General features: G+C 41.2%; 3 protein-coding genes across 4 annotated transcripts in view; 2 read left to right on the forward strand and 1 right to left on the reverse strand.

Annotated features, from left to right (window-relative positions):
- LOC111956865 (solute carrier family 25 member 36-A) overlaps nucleotides 1-14,859 on the forward strand; it is a 33,440-nt gene extending 18,581 nt beyond the window's left edge. The window contains exons 5-7 of the mRNA XM_023977543.2: nucleotides 8,329-8,395; nucleotides 8,753-9,045; nucleotides 9,411-14,859. Coding sequence (XP_023833311.1) covers nucleotides 8,329-8,395; nucleotides 8,753-9,045; nucleotides 9,411-9,604 — 554 coding nt within the window. The 3' untranslated portion in view covers nucleotides 9,605-14,859. The remainder of the gene's footprint in view (nucleotides 1-8,328; nucleotides 8,396-8,752; nucleotides 9,046-9,410) is intronic.
- The window catches only part of LOC111956866 (E3 ubiquitin-protein ligase MARCHF2), a 60,931-nt gene extending 44,424 nt beyond the window's left edge, over nucleotides 1-16,507 (reverse strand). Inside the window, exons 1-2 of the mRNA XM_023977546.2 lie at nucleotides 16,454-16,507; nucleotides 3,359-3,413 (exon numbers count right to left, since the gene is read on the reverse strand). The gene's annotated coding sequence lies outside the window, so the exon portion shown is untranslated. The remainder of the gene's footprint in view (nucleotides 1-3,358; nucleotides 3,414-16,453) is intronic.
- Nucleotides 16,508-16,649: 142 nt separating this feature from the next.
- Nucleotides 16,650-18,141, forward strand: part of LOC111957037 (SPRY domain-containing SOCS box protein 4-like) — an 88,351-nt gene continuing 86,859 nt past the window's right edge. For both annotated transcript variants that reach the window (XM_023977749.2, XM_023977751.2), the window contains exon 1: nucleotides 16,650-16,866. The gene's annotated coding sequence lies outside the window, so the exon portion shown is untranslated. The remainder of the gene's footprint in view (nucleotides 16,867-18,141) is intronic.

The following is an 18,141-nucleotide window of genomic DNA, read 5'->3' on the forward strand; positions in this document are numbered from 1 at the left end:
TATAACATCTGATCAGTGCAGTTTCTACTGGTTGTTGCTGCTTTCAAAGCTCACGTGTTTAGACAATTGATTTCCAGCTACTTATTTTATTTTGACGGATTACATAGAAACATCAAGGGGATATTGTTTCTTTTTTTAATATTTATTTTATGTTTTAAAGTAACATATTTTAGTTTAATGAAATAGATTACATTGTGTTATGGGGGTGTATGGAGTTGCTGTTTTCATTTGAAGATAATTAAATGTTTTAGAAACATTGCTCTAGCTTATAGCCAGCTACAGCTATGTGCTAGACATTGCCACTATATGGTATACCTTGTTGTGGACATTTTCTTGTTTTGAATATCAACCACAGATGGTTTGTCCGAAAGCACAATTGAAGACTTTCAGGATCAAACGGTCCCTTTGACAACTACAATAAACCCCATTTTATATKTATAGTGACAGTGAAGAGGTTACGGCTTATTCTGCCCTTCAATATTGCAGTTCTTAAGTTAGATGTGAACAGAAACGTTTTGTCAAAGAACTTAGAAAATACAAAAAAAAAGTGTGAAAAAGACAAAGCACACAGTTAACTGTTGCATTTTGTACTAACTTCCTCTATTCATATATTTAACTGCTCTCTCTCTCTCAATAGCTTTTCCACTCAGCGAATAGACCCACTGACCAACAACTGCTTTGTCTTTAACCTACAATGATATACAGCCAACATGGCAGAGGCTCAACATTTTACTACATACCACTACTTACCACTATAATACTTACCAGTAGCTAGCTGGCTGGTCCAGCAATTTGATAAAAGAAACATCCTCAAAGTTTGGGTTGTGCTTTCTGTCCCACCCCCACTTCCCCCAGTTATTTTTCTCCTTTCCCCGTTTCTTCATTTGTCGTCTCTTTTGAGGCTCTTCGGAGGACCCTAAATCGTGTTGACGTACCAGTTGGTTGCTAAACAGTGAGTGTGGCCCTTCACGCGCTGTCTGTGCTGTGTGTGTGTGTGTGTGTGTGTGTGTACAGTAGTAAAGGGCCCCAGGGTGCTAACATGTCAGGGGCCTCACTGCGGGAGGTCTCCTCGCCTCGCGGCTACACGCCGGCCGGACGTTGTTGGGCGGACGCCTCAGGTAGCACCCCATTTCCTTTCACTGGTATGACCATTATGCTAATGATGATGATGATGCTATTGATGCTAGTAATAATGATGATGCTGATGATAGGTCACGGACAGCTGGTTTGCAGCTCTCGTATCTCCTGTAACTTCAATGTGATTGCGCCGCCTTGATACACTGCCCCCCCCCCTCTTACCAGCCTATTACACCACCCACCCCCCCACTGTAAAAAATAAATTAACAACACAACCACTTTGATTTTCCTTTAAATCTGCATATGAAGGGAAATGCTAACCTTGTCACTATTAGAGGTTTGAGTGTCCTTATTTGGCTTGTCCATTCAACATCATTAGTCTTGAACAGCGAACACAGCAGACGTAGTAAATATATGTAGTTCACGTGTGGTTCAGCTATGTACGTCCGCCCTCGCCTTTGAAGGAGGAGGCTAACGGGAGCTCTCCACTGTGCCTTCAGTGCCCTAAATATGGCACCCTTGTAACACACATGTACGGTGGCGTCCGAAATGATTGACACCCTTGATATAGACGAGCAATTATGACTGTAAAATAAATAATTGAAATACTGCGCTATATTGTATGCAAAAAAATATGCAATTGCTGAGATTTTTTATTTTTTACCAAGTAATACTCAAAAGGTAGGGGTCAAAATTGACACCCATAAATATTCTTATAAATAAAGTAGTCAGAAGTTTATTATTYGGCTCCATATTCCTAGCACGCAATTACTACATCGAGCTTGCTTCCAATTTGTTGGGAGCATTTGCTTGTTTGTTTCGGTTGGGTTTCAGATTATTTTGTGACCAATAGAAATTCATTGAAATGAATTGCTACCAGGATTACGGATAATCCCGAATGAATCGTGAATAATGATGAGTGACAAAGTTAGAGTCAAAGATCATAACCCCAAGACATGCTAACCTCTCACCATTACAATAACAGGGGAGGTTATGATCTTGGGGGTATGATCTTTGACTCTAACTTTGTCACTCATCATTATTTACGATTCATTCAGGATTATCTGTAATGATAGCCTTAAACTAGGATGTAGATTATTTGACCCCTCGACGATAATATTGCTGCGTTTAAAAACAACTGAACTTGGAGAAATACAAGGACAAATCATCATGTCAGTTACCCTCAGGTCGGAAAGTCTGAGCTCTAGAGARAGGTCTGAGTTGGAATTTCTGTTCAGTGCTTTTTCCCCAGTCGGAGCTAATTTTTTATTCTCCAGAGTTCCCAGTTGTTTTGAACGCACTTTAGTCGGAAGTCGGAGATTTCAGAGTTCCCAGTTGTTTTGAATGCGGCATTGGTGACCCTCTTTGTGCAGACAGATGGATACCTTCTCCTCCTCTATCATGTATTTTAATAGAGGGCTCCATTCAGCTTAAAGCACACTGCATTACAGCAGATGACTGCAGTAATAACACTGGAACTAAGCCACACCATTGAATTTGTTTAAATATGAAACAAAGGGGCCCAGCAGGAAAAGGCTGACTGACACTCCAGTAAAAAAAAGAAAGGAAAATGACTGACTGTTTGCGACATCAGGCCTCCACACAATCCTTCGTCCAACATACTATCAGACCCGATTGGTGGTATTCTTGAATTGGCATATCACAAAACAGAGATAAACAAATCAGACCTTCTAAGTTAGTCATTCGTAGACTATATTAATAAATATKATAATATATGCCATTCTTTATAAGCCAGCTTGACAAGGTTAGCATTTCAACCCTCTCTTGCACTACTTGACATTTTTTTATTATGACAGTGTTGACGTTGTCCCCAATTATGATTTTTTTGACCCCATTGCTCCTGTTTAGAATCAATAAAAGTGATTATGGTAATGATACGATGGTACACAAGGAATGCCACCTGTAGCATCAGCTAAGAAAATAATTGAAAGAAAATATTGGATTCTTATTGTGTACCTCGCATGTTTATTAGTTTTGCCCTGCACATCATTTGAATTCTACCAGGGGGCTGATGTTCCGTTTACGACAGACTTGCATTTTTCTCTTTCTTTCCCTTACCAAGAAAGACATACCTGACAAAACATAGGGGAGAGAAACGACACGAGACGTCCTCTTGCATTTAAAACAGGTGTGGGTCGGGAAAGGTCACGGGGTCGGGGGAAGAGATGGGGTRTGACCCATTTCTCCTCTCACCTTTAGTTGTTGGTTTAACAAAATGGCGGGTACAAATGTGGGAGTGGGGAGGTTAGGGGGATCTTACCTGTTTATATAACAAGTGGGGGGTTGGGAGTGATGCATTTTTCCTCCTATTTTACCTGTTGAAAAAAAAAGTGGGATTAGGTAGGATTGGTAAATTTCCTCTCCCATCTATGCTTTTGTGGGTGGGTGGGTTGGTTGGTTGACTGCTGCCTGTGTGTGACTGTGGTACAGAAAAGTCTGTGTCTATTTTAGGGCTTTACTGTAGCTTTCACCCCTGCGTGAGGGGGGGACAGCCCCAGCCACCTCAGCCCCCCCCCCCCATATCTGCAGGCTTCTAGCTGCAGCTGTGAGGCGGAGTAGCTTTGCCCCTACTCTGTGAGTACACGCCATAGACGCTATCTCTCTTCTTCCTCTTCTACTTCTTCTTCTTCCGCAGACTTTTCATCCTCTTCACGCAGTTGCCTTAGGACTGTGTCCCTTGAGACAGTAGAGGCTCTAGATCGAGACTGTACTGTAGAACTTGTTTAAAGAAGATGCTATCGTCCATTTTAGCTCTTGGCGCAACGTAGCGACTCATATGTATATTTCTGTTCGTTTTCCAATGGCCTTGTTTGACTTCTGTTGTTTAGAGATTAAAGTGTCTCGACCACAACGGCACAAAGCACACGTGATGTGCCAGATTTCTGTCCGTCTTTAAATATGCACACCTTATTGTCACACTAGCATTACCGGCACCTTACACATTTGTCGTATACCTCGTAAAGTGTATGACATAACACTCACTTTTGAAGTAACATACTGACTTGATGCATTGTCAGGGGATTCATTGGTCTCTCGGATTGAAAATTAATTCAGACCCAAATTAGTATAAGCAACTTATTAATAACACAAAAATAATACATGTTTTGGTATCACTTATATACAGTACCAGTCAAAAGTTTGCACACAACTAGACATTCAAGGGTTTTTCTTTATTTTTACTATTTTCTACATTGTAGTGAAGACATCAAAACTATGAAATAACACATATGGAATCATGTAGTAACCAAAAAAAGTGTTAAACAAATCAAAATATATTTTAGATTCTTCAAAGTAGCCACCCTTTTGCCTTTGAGAGCTTTGCACACTCTTGGCATTCTCTCAACCAGCTTTACCTGGAATGCTTTTCCAACAGTCTTGAAGGACTTCCCACATATTCTGAGTACTTGTTAGCTGCGTTTCCTTCACTCTGCGGTCCAACTCAACCCAAACCATCTCAATTGGGTTGATGTCGGGTGATTGTGGAGGCCAGGTCATCTGATGCAGCACTCCATCACTCTCCTTCTTGGTCAAATAGCCCTTGCACAGCCTGTAGGTGTGTTGGGTCATTGTCCTGTTGAAAAACAAATGATACTCCCACAAAGCGCAAACCAGAAGGGATGGCATATCGCTGCAGAACGCTGTGGTAGCCATGCTGGTTAAGTGTGCCTTGAATTTAAAAAAAAATCACCAACAGTGTCACCAGCATAGCATAGCACCCCTACATCACACCTCTTCCTCCAGGCTTCACGGTGGAAACCACACGTGTAGAGATCATCCGTACCTACTCTGCGTCTCACAAAGACATGGCGGTTGATACCAAAAATCTCAAATTTGGACTCCTCAGACCAAAGGACAGATTTCCACCAGTCTAATGTCCATTGCTCGTGTTTCTTGGCCCAAACAAGTCTCTTCTTCTTATTGGTGTCCTTTAGTAGTGGTTTCCTTGCAGCAATTCRACCATGAATTTCACGCAATCTCTCTGAACAGTTGTTGAGATGTGTTGGTTACTTGAACTCTGAAGCATTTATTTGGGCTGCAATGTCTGAGGCTGGTAACTCTCTAATAAACGTATCCTCTGCAGCAGATAACTCTGGCTCTTCCTTTCCTGTGGCGGTCCTCATGAGAGCCAGTTTCATCATGGCGCTTGATCAGTTTTTACGACTGCACTTGAAGAAACTTTAAAAGTTATTGAAATTTTCMGAATTGACTGACATTAATGTCCTAAAGTATTATTTGAGGTGTTCTTGCCATAATATGGACTGTCTTTACCAAATAGGGCTATCTTCTGTATACCACCTCTACCTTGTCACAACACAACCAATTAGGCTTTTAACGCATTAAGAAGGAAAGAAATTCCACAAATTAACTTTTATCAAGGCACACCTGTTAATATAAATGCATTCCTGGTGACTACTTTATAAAGCTGGTTGAAAGAATGCCAAGCGTGTGCAAAGCGGACAAAGCAAAGGATGGCTACTTTGAAGAATCATAAATATAAAATATATTTTGATTTAACACTTGTTTGGTTGCTACATGATTCCATATGTGTTATTTCATAGTTTTGATGTCTACACTTTTTTATTCTACAATGTAGAAAATAGTAAAAATAAAGAAAAACCCTTGAATTAGTAGGTGTGTCAACTTTTGACTGGTACTGTATGTACTCAGTGTATTCGGAAAGTATTCAGCCCCCTCGACTTTTTCCACATTTTGATACGTTACACAGCCTTATTCTAAATTTGCTAAAATCTCAATCTACACACAATAACCCATAATGACAAAGCGAAAGCAGTTTTTCTACAAATATTTTTGCACATGTATTAACAATAAACAAATACCTATTTTACATAAGTATTCAGACCCTTTTGTATGAGACTCAATTGAGCTCAGGTGCATCCTGTTTCCATTGATTATCCTTGATGTTAATACAACTTGATTGGAGTCAATCTGTGGTAAATTAAAATGGACATGATTTGGAAAGGCACACACCTGTCTAATATAAAGGTCCCACAGTTGACAGTGCATGTCAGAGCAAAAACCAAGCCATGAGGTCAAAGGAATTGTCCGTAGAGCTCCAAGACAGGATTGTGTCAAGTCACAGATCTGGGGAAGGGTACCAAGAAGTTTCTGCAGCATTGAAGGTCCCCAAGAACACATTGCCCTCCATCATTCTTAAATGGAAGAAGTTTGGAACCACCAAGACTCTTCCAAGAGCTGGCGGCCCGGCCAAACCGAGCATTCCGGGAAGAAGGGCCCCCGGGAGGTGACCAAGAACCCAATGGTCACTCTGACAGAGCTCCAGAGTTCCTTTGTGGAGATGGGAGAACCTTCCAGAAGGACAACCATCTATGCAGCACTCCACCAATCAGGCCTTTATGGTAGAGTGGCCAGACGGAAGCTACTCCTCAGTAAAAGACACATGACAGCCCGCTTGAAGTTTGCCAAAAGGCACCTAAGACTCAGACAATGAGAAGCAAGATTCTCTGGTTTGATGAAACCAAGATTTAATGTTTTTCAGCGGCAGGGACTGGGAGACTAGTCAAGATCGAGGGAAATATGAACGGAGCAAAGTACAGAGAGATCCTTGACGAAAACCTGCTCAGGACCTCAGACTGGGGCGAAGGTTCACCTTCCAACAGGACAACAACCCTAAGCACACAGCCAAGACAATGCAAGAGAGGCTTCGGGACAAGTTTCTGAATGTCGCTGAGTGGCCCAGCCAGAGCCTGGACTTGAACCCGATTTGAACATGTCTGCAGAGACCTGAAAATAGATGTGCGGTGACGCTTCCCATCCAACCTGACAGAGCTTGAGAGGATCTGCAGAGAACAATTGGATAAACTCCCCAAATACAGGTGTGCCAAGCTTGTAGCGTCACACCCAAGAAGACTCGAGGCTGTAATCGCTGCCAAAGGTGCTTCAACAAAGTACTGAGTAAAGGGTCTGAATACCTATGAAAATTTGATATTAGCAAAAATGTCTAAACCTGTTTTTGCTTTGTTATTGTGTGTGTGGAGAAAAAAACGATTTATTCCATTTTAGCATAAGGCTGTAACAAAATGTGGGAAAAGTCGAGGGGTCTAAATTCTGTCCCGAATGCACTGTGTGTATATGCACGCACGCACAGTTCCCCTGGGAAATACCACTTGACCTCCTCTACTCAGAGATATTCAGTTATTCCTCTTAGGTACTCTTGAATAATTCAAGAAAGCCAGACTCCATTTTGTTTCCTCATGGTCCGTGGCAACCGATGATGCCTTCAGCTGAGGCTCACACCATGACGACACAGCACAGTTACTTGTTATTTATATGTAGGCCTACTGTAGGGCTGAGCTCTCCCCATCTGGGAGCTAGCTACTAATGTTCACATTAAATTTACAAAATTCATTGACTCATTTATATGGTAGTCCTTTATCAGGCACTATTAACCAGAGTGAATAATAATATGAATTGAGGATGTACAATGGAATAGCACTATTCTATTTCAATACTGCCTGTTCTGTACATGAGATTCAGGCCCATCTTGTTTATACATTTATGATTTAATTACAGACAAATCTTAGATATATTTGTTACAACTTCTAGATATGATAATGAGGAATGTTAGATACTTTGAGTAGACTACATCTTTAAGCTGAGTTTTTGCCCGTGCTGTGATACAATCTTGATGAGGAATCCTGTGAGGACAAACAGTCTGCCTTAATCAAACGTAATGAAGTTCATTTTTATATCATCTCTGGCCTGATTCCGGAATACCGGCGATAAGGAAAGGTTTCACGAGATTGCCAATACGTAAATAAACAGCTCATAAACGCAGCTTAAAGATGTCAACAATGCTTTTACACACTGTGGCCAGTTGAGAAGGAAAGTAGCTTCGTGTAGAATTCACCGGGGTTGTATTTCACAAACGCAGGATCGATAGATTGGCCAGGACTCAGTTTTAACTCGTACTTTTTCGAGTTCATAAAGCCAGCTGAAGTTTAATGTCATTTGGTTGGGTTACTGCGAGTATTGAGTCGGTAATATCATTCCCGATATTCAAGTTTTTCTATCTTTATCATCCAGGAAATAGAGGAAATGTTGTTAGCTGGCCAACTCCTTGGTGGTGCTTTGTGAAATACCCTGCCCCCCCCCCCCCCACGTAGGCCAGTATATATCTTTGTCCTTGGATAGGCTGTCTTTCACACTGTGTCACTCTCCTCGTCTGAACCTCTGAACTCTTCTTCCCAGGGTTCACTGCTATCACTGCAACCAATCCCATCTGGCTGATAAAGACCCGGTTGCAACTGGATGCCAGGTAAGCACTTAGCAGGGAGTCGGAATCTAGGCCATCAGCCGATTTAATTTTTAAAAAGTTAGTTTTTCCCTTAGCTTATGTTATTCCCCAGCTGTTTCATATTTTACTGGTTCTCTAACTATGTTATGGGTTGTCATGCTTATTTGACTAGTTTCATATTGCATTGACTCATGGTACTAGGGGAAAGGGTGTTATTCTGAGTAGTATTGCATATACTTTATTGGACTTTGCAAATCCCTTTTCAATTATCACTTGCCAAATATTTCCTGTTTGCTATATGATCAAATATCCTTTTGCATACCTTTTTTGCCATGTTCAACTATTAATTTACTCAACCGCTACATGTTTTTACCACAGAAACCGTGGCGAGCGGCGCATGAATGCCTTCGAGTGCATGCGGCGGGTCTACCAGACGGAGGGATGGCGTGGCTTCTACCGCGGTATGTCTGCCTCGTACGCCGGCATCTCCGAGACAGTCATCCACTTTGTCATCTACGAGAGCATCAAGCGCAAGCTGATGGAGTCCAAGGCCCAGGCCAGCATGGATCAGGACGAGGATGAGTCGGTGAAAGAAGCCTCAGATTTTGTGGGTATGATGCTGGCAGCCGCCACATCCAAGACCTGCGCCACCTCCATTGCCTATCCCCACGGTATGCACCTACACCTTCCATTTCTACTTATTATGTGACCTTAAAGAATAAATAAAAAGAAAAGACAAATTAAGACTGAATGTATTCTGATCATATCTTTGATTGTGTTTCATTAGTGACAAAAAATTGCCTAGTCTACAAAATGGTCTGAATTATTGAAACACGATATATCATCCATATCGTTATCAGATAATAACAAAAAAAAGTTCAAAAGAATCATGGTTATTAATACATAATTTGGTTGTTGCTCCCATCTCATGGGGGAAATATTGGCTATCGTATCCGTCCGGAATTTCTATACTGTTGTGTCCATGTTCTAAATTAGTCCCCTCTTCTCTACCCCCCTCTTGCCTCTTCCTTTGTAGAGGTGATCCGCACCCGGCTACGAGAGGAGGGCAGCAAGTACCGCTCCTTCTTCCAGACATTGCTGACAGTACCTAAGGAGGAGGGCTACCGCGCCCTGTACCGCGGTCTCACCACCCATCTGGTCCGCCAGATCCCCAACACCGCTATAATGATGTCCACCTACGAGATGGTGGTCTACCTGCTCCAACGCTAGCCCCTCCCCTTCCTGTCTGGAGAGGAAGTAGGAAGTGACTGACTTGGTTGGGGATATCTAAGATGGAGACCAAAGGAAAACCGATACTGACCAGAACCAAGAAGAAAGAAGAAGAGCTCCCCCACTAATTCCCCACCAACAACCCCAACCCCCCCTAAGCCTACAGGCCACCCCACAAGGGGGCGCTATGGTCTGGGATGATAGAGAAAGGATGGGGTGGGAGGAAGAGAGAGGGACGGAGAGAGACCATTGGGTCAGTCCTGAGCCTGTCAAACAGTCTCTGAAAGAAAGACGGAAATCATTTTGTGGCCTTCAAGAGTTTAGTCTGTCTCTCTGTAGAATGAAACCAATCTGCTTTAGCCTGTATCGGAGATGACAATCTGAAAGGGGAATGCAAGAAAACAATCGATAAAAAACAGGCGTCATAACAACACTATGAACATTATAGAAAATGTTTATTGCAAAATGTTCCACCAGTAGTTCTATTTGATTAGATTAGCACTTTTTCCCTAGGATTTAGCATATAAGCCAGGTATGGGCAACTGGCGGCCCGCTTTTTGAAGGCCCTTGGATCAACTTCCCCGAACTCAGTCGGGGTCTCAACTTACTGTTGCAAGTTAGAATAGCAGAATACACAAGGTGCAATTTTAAAATTAGGTTGTGCATCAGCAGTTTCTCTTATGTCAGTCACTGACAGTCAATCAGCCTATCCATGTCAGCGAAAATGTTTTTGATTAGTAAGTTAGTCGAGCGGCTGGTGGGCCCGCATTGATTTTGTTACATGCTGACCACACTGCTCGCGTTGCAAAATAAATTTACGCCTACATGTTATTCAATCATTGCACCCACACTGCTCGCGCGCGCCAACGAGCGTCTGCGTTGCCAATCGCTAAAATAGAAGTCAGTTCTATTTGTAAAGCTCAACGCGGTGCAAGTCCTGCCTCTCCCATCTCCTCATTAGTTTATAGAAGCAGATACCCACGTGCCATCTCCTCATTGGTTATACCCACGTGGGTGATTGAAAGATGAACTGAGGTCGGTCGGTCGTAGCAAAACTATGAAAGTTAGATGCCAATCGCCATATAAAGTCCAAAGAAGGAAAAAGCCTGGAAGGAAGAAAGATGACTAGAAACGATTCGGTTGACCGTTATGTGTGGGTTAATTGTGCATTTCAGGTAAAATAACAACTCAACATTTATATCCCAGGACAAATTAGCTAGCAACAGCAAGCTAGCTGAATAGGACAAGCTAGCCAGCTAAATTGCCATACATTTTTTTATGCTTTTTGACCTGTCCCCAAATTAATATAATTGGTTGAGTTTGTTTTGTTATTTCAACCTGCGTGTCGTGATCGCGTTTGGTGTGGGGGGACAAAATCAATTAGCGCACGATGGCGCACTCGCACGTCCGGTCATGCTGTAAGTTTCACTCAGATAACATTTCTCTACACACTATGGCAAAATGTGTAGAATTACAGGAAATTAGCTGTAAAACAGCTCATTTTCCTCTCCGCCACATGGCAAAATGATTAGAATGGCATGAAATAGTTTATAAAGTTGCAAAAAAATGTACTCTAAAACTTAGTCTCTCCGCTGTCAAGRKKGGKGGGGGGGGGGGGGKGGGGGGGTATGGATGTGGGTATGCAGACAACTGCAGCCTATCCCCMAAAAAATTGTGTAGCATAAAAAGTTGTCCATCCCTGATGTAAGCTAATGTTTAAAACAAGCTGTGCATGCTTTGTTTCAGCAACTTGAACCCAACAAACATTGGCGAGGGAAGTTGTTTTTAAAGGACAATATTTCATTTTTACAACCATCTCTAAATGGCATGCTAATAGAAGGACCCAGACACTTTTTTGGCGACTTCACTTGTTTTTGAAAAACTTACCCCCAGCCAGTGTCACTTCCTCAACGTCGTTGTGCAAAATGGCGGCTCTGAAGAAACACGAACAAATGCTCMAAAAACACCCAAATGCGTCATTTTCATTCCAAACTTTATCTGCAACGTTATATTCCACTTTGCGCGACTCGAGCTGCTTCCCCTATCCAATTGTTCMATTTTTTGGTAGCCTGCTGCTAGAATGGACGGACAAGTATTGCTTGAGTCACAATAAAATGGAATATAACGTTATAGATAATGTTCGGAATGACAATTTCATGTGTACAACATCTAAAGACCTGCATCACTATAGGGAGAGCTTTTCTGTTTCTAAAATGACGTATTTGGGTGTTTATGGAGCATTTTGTTCATGTTTTTTCAGAGCCCCCGTACTGTACAATATGGATGAGGAAGTGACTCACTGGTTGTCTGTATCCTTCTATAACATGCCATTGTAAAAACAAAATATATACAGAGAGATTTGGTTGTAAAAAAAACAAAAACGATTTTGAACTTGCACAATCATTTTCCCCCCCAGATCATTTAAGATCACTAGCTAGCTATATAAGAGAATAGCAAGCGAACATTTCATGTACTGCAATGAGTTTGGCTTCAAGCATTCCCCTGAAGGCCAGAGTTTCCCCTTATAGTCTGAAGCAAGGCATACAAGACTAGGGATCGCCGCTGATCACAACACATGCCACAGACGCTTATCCAGTGTTTTATTTGTTTGGAAAGCTGACCATTATTTCAGTGTTTTGTATAATGGTATTGTTTCTCTGATACTAGTCATTGGGAGGGACGTAGTTGTCTCTTGTGAGTGCACAAGATTTCTACGACCTAGATAGGGTGCGAGTCTTTCCAACAGGTACCAACACCTAGCTGGTTAGAGATCTGTCTACTGGTGTGACGCCGCTACTTGAAGATCATTTGTTAAGTGTCGGAAGTCAGGAACTGTCAATGTCATTTCATCATCTCTCCCAACCTTTTGTGTGAGATTTGGATGGTGACTGTGTGTCGATGTGCATTTGACTCTGTGTGTGTGTGTGTGTGTGTGTGTGTGTGTGTGTGTGTGAGGTGAAAGCGAACTGCCCTGATATCTACTCCAGAGGTAGTGAGTGGCCTCCACTAAAGGTTAATCATGTAGATCACTGAGGTTGGGAGCGAGGCAAAGCAGTGAGCCACACCAGCTGCTACACTGTAGCCCTTCCCTACCAGTGGCTTCCAACTGAAGTTTTATGCACTTTTTTTTGTGGCCTTTTGGGGTTTGTGCTTAACATTTTCTTGTGTGGACATTTTTATCTTGTATTATCAGAATAGTATTACTGTATATGCAAAAACGGTGTTTTGCTCAGCAGTTCCCATTGCAGATACTGTACAGTTCAGAGTACTTCATCTTGTGAAGGATATTCATGTGTATATAATACATATGCATATCAACTATTGTGTGTATTTTGCTTAGGTCCACGTATTATTATACTGTAGTGTATAGTGGCAAATTATTTGTTTGACTGCATTTGTGTACAATTGTAAGATGTTTGAACCTGTTGCAACATGGTGTGTTGACATTATATTTTTATTTTGTTCAAGTTTTATATTATACAATGTGTATTTCATTTTACATCATGCAAGCCTTGGTGCTGAAAGATAGTCTTTGATTTTATGTCATAAAAGTATTATTTTTCAGAATTTTATATATATACAGTATATCACAAAAGTGAGTACACCCCTCACATTTTTCTAAGTATTTTAGAAACACTGAAGAAATKACACTTTGCTACAATGTAAAGTAGTGAGTGTACCGCTTGTATAACAGTGTAAATTTGCTGTCCCCTCAAAATAACTCAACACACAGCCATTAATGTCTAAACCGCTGGCAACAAAAGTGAGTACATCCCTAAGTGAAAATGTCCAAATTGTGCCCATACTCAAATATTTACAAAAATGTGAGGGGTGTACTCACTTTTGTGATATACTGTGTATTTTTGGTGTAAATTCCCCTCAATCTGATTTTTACATTTGAATTTGCTCTCCAGCCATCTTCTAGCGATAGTATCCTGTATATCTAACTGTGTAGGCTACTGCATCCTATCTGGTCTTTGTTCCAAATTCTCAATCTGGCATTCAGTAGACAAAAACAGTGTGATGGAGCTTAATATAAATGAATATTATATTAATGTCAGTATCAATATTATGACCAGATTATGTTTTGGCGTTCAAGTCACCCTGAACTATTTTAAACTGATTCAGGCTCTGGATTCATGACTGAAGACTGTCCGACAGTGCAGAGGCTACATTGGATTATGGTGCGCATCGTTTAGATGGTTGTAAATATCCTTCTGTACATTGAAGTTTTGACTCGAGGCCTCCGTCTATGGTAGTTGCTCATTTTGTCAGGCCAATTTCGAGAGTCTTTTCCTATCCACTGGCATACTGTATATAACAACTGTACTGTGAATATACTGGAGTCCTTTTCCCACAGACTATAGCCTAGCTGTTTTTGTTACTATCATTGCCCTGACAGTCATACGGTGACTTGAATAACTAGCATACAGTACATAACTGTGATGTATTTTGTGGTGGAGCGTAGACTTGCATATAAGGTGATCTTGTTAGACTTTAGTGACTGCCCCGTGCTGCTATCTAAGAGATGGGGCTCAATGCCACTACGCTTCCACTCCACTCAAGACGGCTCTGTTGTATTGAAAACAAAAAGCACTACACAGACCAGCAGGTCTGCAGTTTCATGACTTGTCCCCACATAGTCTTGGGTTAGTAGGTTGGCAATACCTCAACCATGTCACTAAAGACTAATCCATTTAACACTGTGGATGCCATCATGGTGGTTCCCATATGGCTTCTCTATTGGCAAAACTGGAGTCTGCCAGGGAATGTATACACATTTTATACAGCCAAGGTACAGTTTGCACAGTTGTTTGGAAAAGTAGGCGTACGTTTTTTTTAATGGTACGGTACTGGAGAACTAGAAACTCAAGAATCTACTTCTCARCTCTCTATCAATGTTATTTCATAGTTAATAGGGGTCCAGGTTGACATCATGCTGCCCAATTTATATCTGTGCTAGAGAAATATGCTTACTCATTCATGTCCATGTTTTTGCCTGAAACATTTGTCTTTTTTTGAACACTACTCAATACTTCAAGGAGAAATGTGATTACTATATGTAAACATTTCAGTGAACTGATTTTTTTGGAAAGTTGTTTTGTTGATTGTTTTCCCTCTTAAATCAGTCAGTACCCCCCTCCTATTTGTTTGGTTTAAGCTGGTGAAATTAATGTGGCCTATTCTTTGCCATCTATGTATCATCATACCTCCTTTTTGTACAAAAGTCAATAAAAAACAGATTGCAACTCCCATTGCTTGCATGCTTAATTTTTTCTTATTGCCTAGAAGCACAGGAAAGAAAGGCCATGTTTGTTCTGAAAAATGGACTGGATTTTCTTGAAGGATGTAGGCCATTTTATTCGGAGCCTGTTTTACACTGTTCTACTCCATTTCACCACAAGGTGTCAGCAAAGGCAAAGCCAATGTGACGACTATACACTGAGTGCACAAAACATTAGGAACACCTTCCKAATATTGAGTTGCACCCCTTTTTGCCCTTAGAACAGCCTCAATTAATCATGGCATCGACTCTACAAGGTGTTGAAAGCATTCCACAGAGAGGGTGGCCCATGTTGACTTAAATGCTTCCCACAGTTGTCAAGTTGGCTGGATGTCCTTTGGGTGGTGGACCATTTTTGATACACATGGGAAACTGAGTGTGAATAACCCAGCAGCGTTGCAGTTCTAGACACACTCAAACAGGTGCGCCTGGCACCTACTACCATACCACGTTCAACGGCAGTTAAATATTTTGTCTTGCCCAGTCACCCTCTGAATGTCACACAAACACCAGCCATGTCTCAAGGTTTAAATATCCTTCTTTAACCTGTCCTCCCCTTTATCTACACTGATTGAAGTGGATTTTACAGGTGACATCAATAAGGGATCATAGCATTCACCTGGTGAGGCTGTCATGGAAAGAGCAGGTGTTCCTAATGTTTTGTACACTGTAAATCCCACTGTAAACTATATAGGCTTCCGTGGTGATCTCTTGAGCCATAACTCGATGCAAAGAGGAGCGATGGGCCGTCAGGTCATCCAAACAACCATGGAAGAGGTTCTGAAGATCTATTAATTAATCAATCATAGATCTTTGTCTCCCTACTATTCAAAACAATATAAAGACACCGATTTCCTTTGTTTGGTCTCTGCCAGACCTCCCAGGCCCACCCATGGTTGCGCCCCAGTCATGTGAAATCCATAGATTAGGGCCTAATGAATTTATTTCAACTGACTGATTTCCTTATATGAACTGTAACAGTAAAACCGTTGCATGTTGTGTTTATATATTTGTATGTACGGTGTCCAGTGGAGGTCGTTGTTTGAAAGCAGCTTGGAATAGAAGAAAGCACCCGAACCACGGCGAAATCTGAATCTTGCAGTTTTGCAACGCGCGGTTTGAAAAAGCACGTGATCAAATGAAGCTTTTGACGTCATTGATTATATACTTCTGATAAAGCCATACACGCATCCGCACACTGCTTCAAAGCATGCCTCGGAGCTCCGTATCACTACAAAAGCCGTGAGGAGCGCCCATCTCAAATCGAATAGTAATCTACGCTCGGTCATGTTGTCAACAAGGCAGCATATGGTGCATCGTCCAGAAACATACATCACGTTCCCATTAAATATGTTTGAATTAAAATTCGTTTTCATTGGGAAGGCAGATAAAGTACTTTTGCATGAGAAAACAAAGAATCATACTCATTACTCCATGTGCTAATTACCTCACTTTTGTTTTGAACCGACTTCGCCGTGGGCTTTGAACCGACACTTTGCCCACGCCCGGTAGGCAGCCCAGATCCAAAACGAATGCAATCAACTTTCCCCCAATGCAAAACTTACCCGGACAAGAATAAATTAATCCTCTCATTGAATGAATATTGACATCCATTCAAATCTCATCGACTGTGGCCTTTTCTCAAATGTTCCATCTCGCGTCCTCTCTCCTAGCCTCCTTCTCAAAACCCATTGGAGGAGAAGGTCAAAGGGCGGGACCTCTGGCTTTCTCATCCAATTGGTTTTGAGAAGGAGGCGACGAGCAAGGACGCGAGGAAAATAAAATTGAGAATAGGCCTGCCCCTGTGTGCTCGAGCGATTATGAAGTAACAAAGAAACGAATGCGGTGGGTTGTTACAATTTTATCGGTAACATTTTATCAATATCAAGCGGGGTTTTTTGTACGTGAAAGAACTTTGCGAGTGTCCTGTGGCGTTGACATTCTTCACAATTGTCGCTTCGAAGTTGACTTCTCGACGGTGAGTGTTGTTCCAATGTTTACATGCCTTCAAAATGGAAAGCGCTCGTTTAGGCTACAGCAAAAAAWTCGGCAAAGAATAACAGAATGTGTGTATAGATTAGTTTATTTTGGTACACTCGACAACCTATGAATATGCAGACTACTTATTTGTAGTTAAAAAAAATCTTAATATCAGTTTCAGGTGTTTTCAAATGTGTTCTAAGTTCCCATTAGTGTGTCTAATGGTAACCTACGTAAACCAATGATTTAGTTGAATAATCGTTAGAGACAATAAGCTATTACTCGAGTTGGTTTCTTTTTTAATTTCATAGTGATTATCTTGTTCTAATTATCTAATTACATTGGCTGGCAAACCGGTGTTTCATAATGACGTCTTCTTCCTTGGCCGGACGTCAGTCACTTCCTTTAATCCTACGTCAGGACAGTGATCTATTTGATCCACGAAGGGAAAAGGTCTTGTAACATTTGCCTATACCCGAGTATCCACTCACTTGTCCTCGTGTGTTTCTCTCGCTGTTTTTGTGTACATACCATGTGGGCATCTCGTTTACTCGTTCACATGGTCAACTGATATATTATATCACATCTCAAAATGGTGGTACAAGGTTACTTGATTGTGTCTCTGATACACCATGTTCTGTGTCATGCAGGACATATATTTGCATGGATTATTGTGGTGGTCTCTATTTGCACACACCTGTACTGACAGAATCTCTGGAGTATACTTTTGTTTTACCTTTTTTACTCTTTGTTGAGATAAAGGGTGGAGTCACTTTTTATTTAATTTTTTTACTCTTCCCAATAAATAATTATAGTATTGCATTTGATCAACAGTGTCTCATGTCTTGAATTACATTCCTCCCTCCTCAACCTTCCCACTAGAGTCATTCCATGTTAGGGATGGGCACAGTTATTTGAATATCCGAACAGACCTTAGTGTTCGATTAGGCTTGATAGGAGAGATTATTTTTATTTTTGCTGTTTTAAAGTTAAATAAAATGATCTGTGACATTTCTACATAGCCTATAAGGATATACCATTAGATTCCATTTWAAAAAAAAATAAAACAGCAGTATTTATGAGTGTGCACCATTAAAGAAAATGCACAGGTAGTCTACACACTTCATATAGGTGTAGCTTGTTTTTGTTGTCAATTCAAAGTGGTTCTACAGTCAGAGGCTCTGTAGAGTAAGTGAAAGATTTTGAATCACTGCAAAATGGAGTTAATTCTGTAAATTTTAAGTTGGCTAAATGAGGATGAGTAGGCTACAAT

Source organism: Salvelinus sp. IW2-2015, linkage group LG32, assembly GCF_002910315.2.
Source record: "Salvelinus sp. IW2-2015 linkage group LG32, ASM291031v2, whole genome shotgun sequence".
NCBI lineage: Eukaryota > Metazoa > Chordata > Actinopteri > Salmoniformes > Salmonidae > Salvelinus > Salvelinus sp. IW2-2015.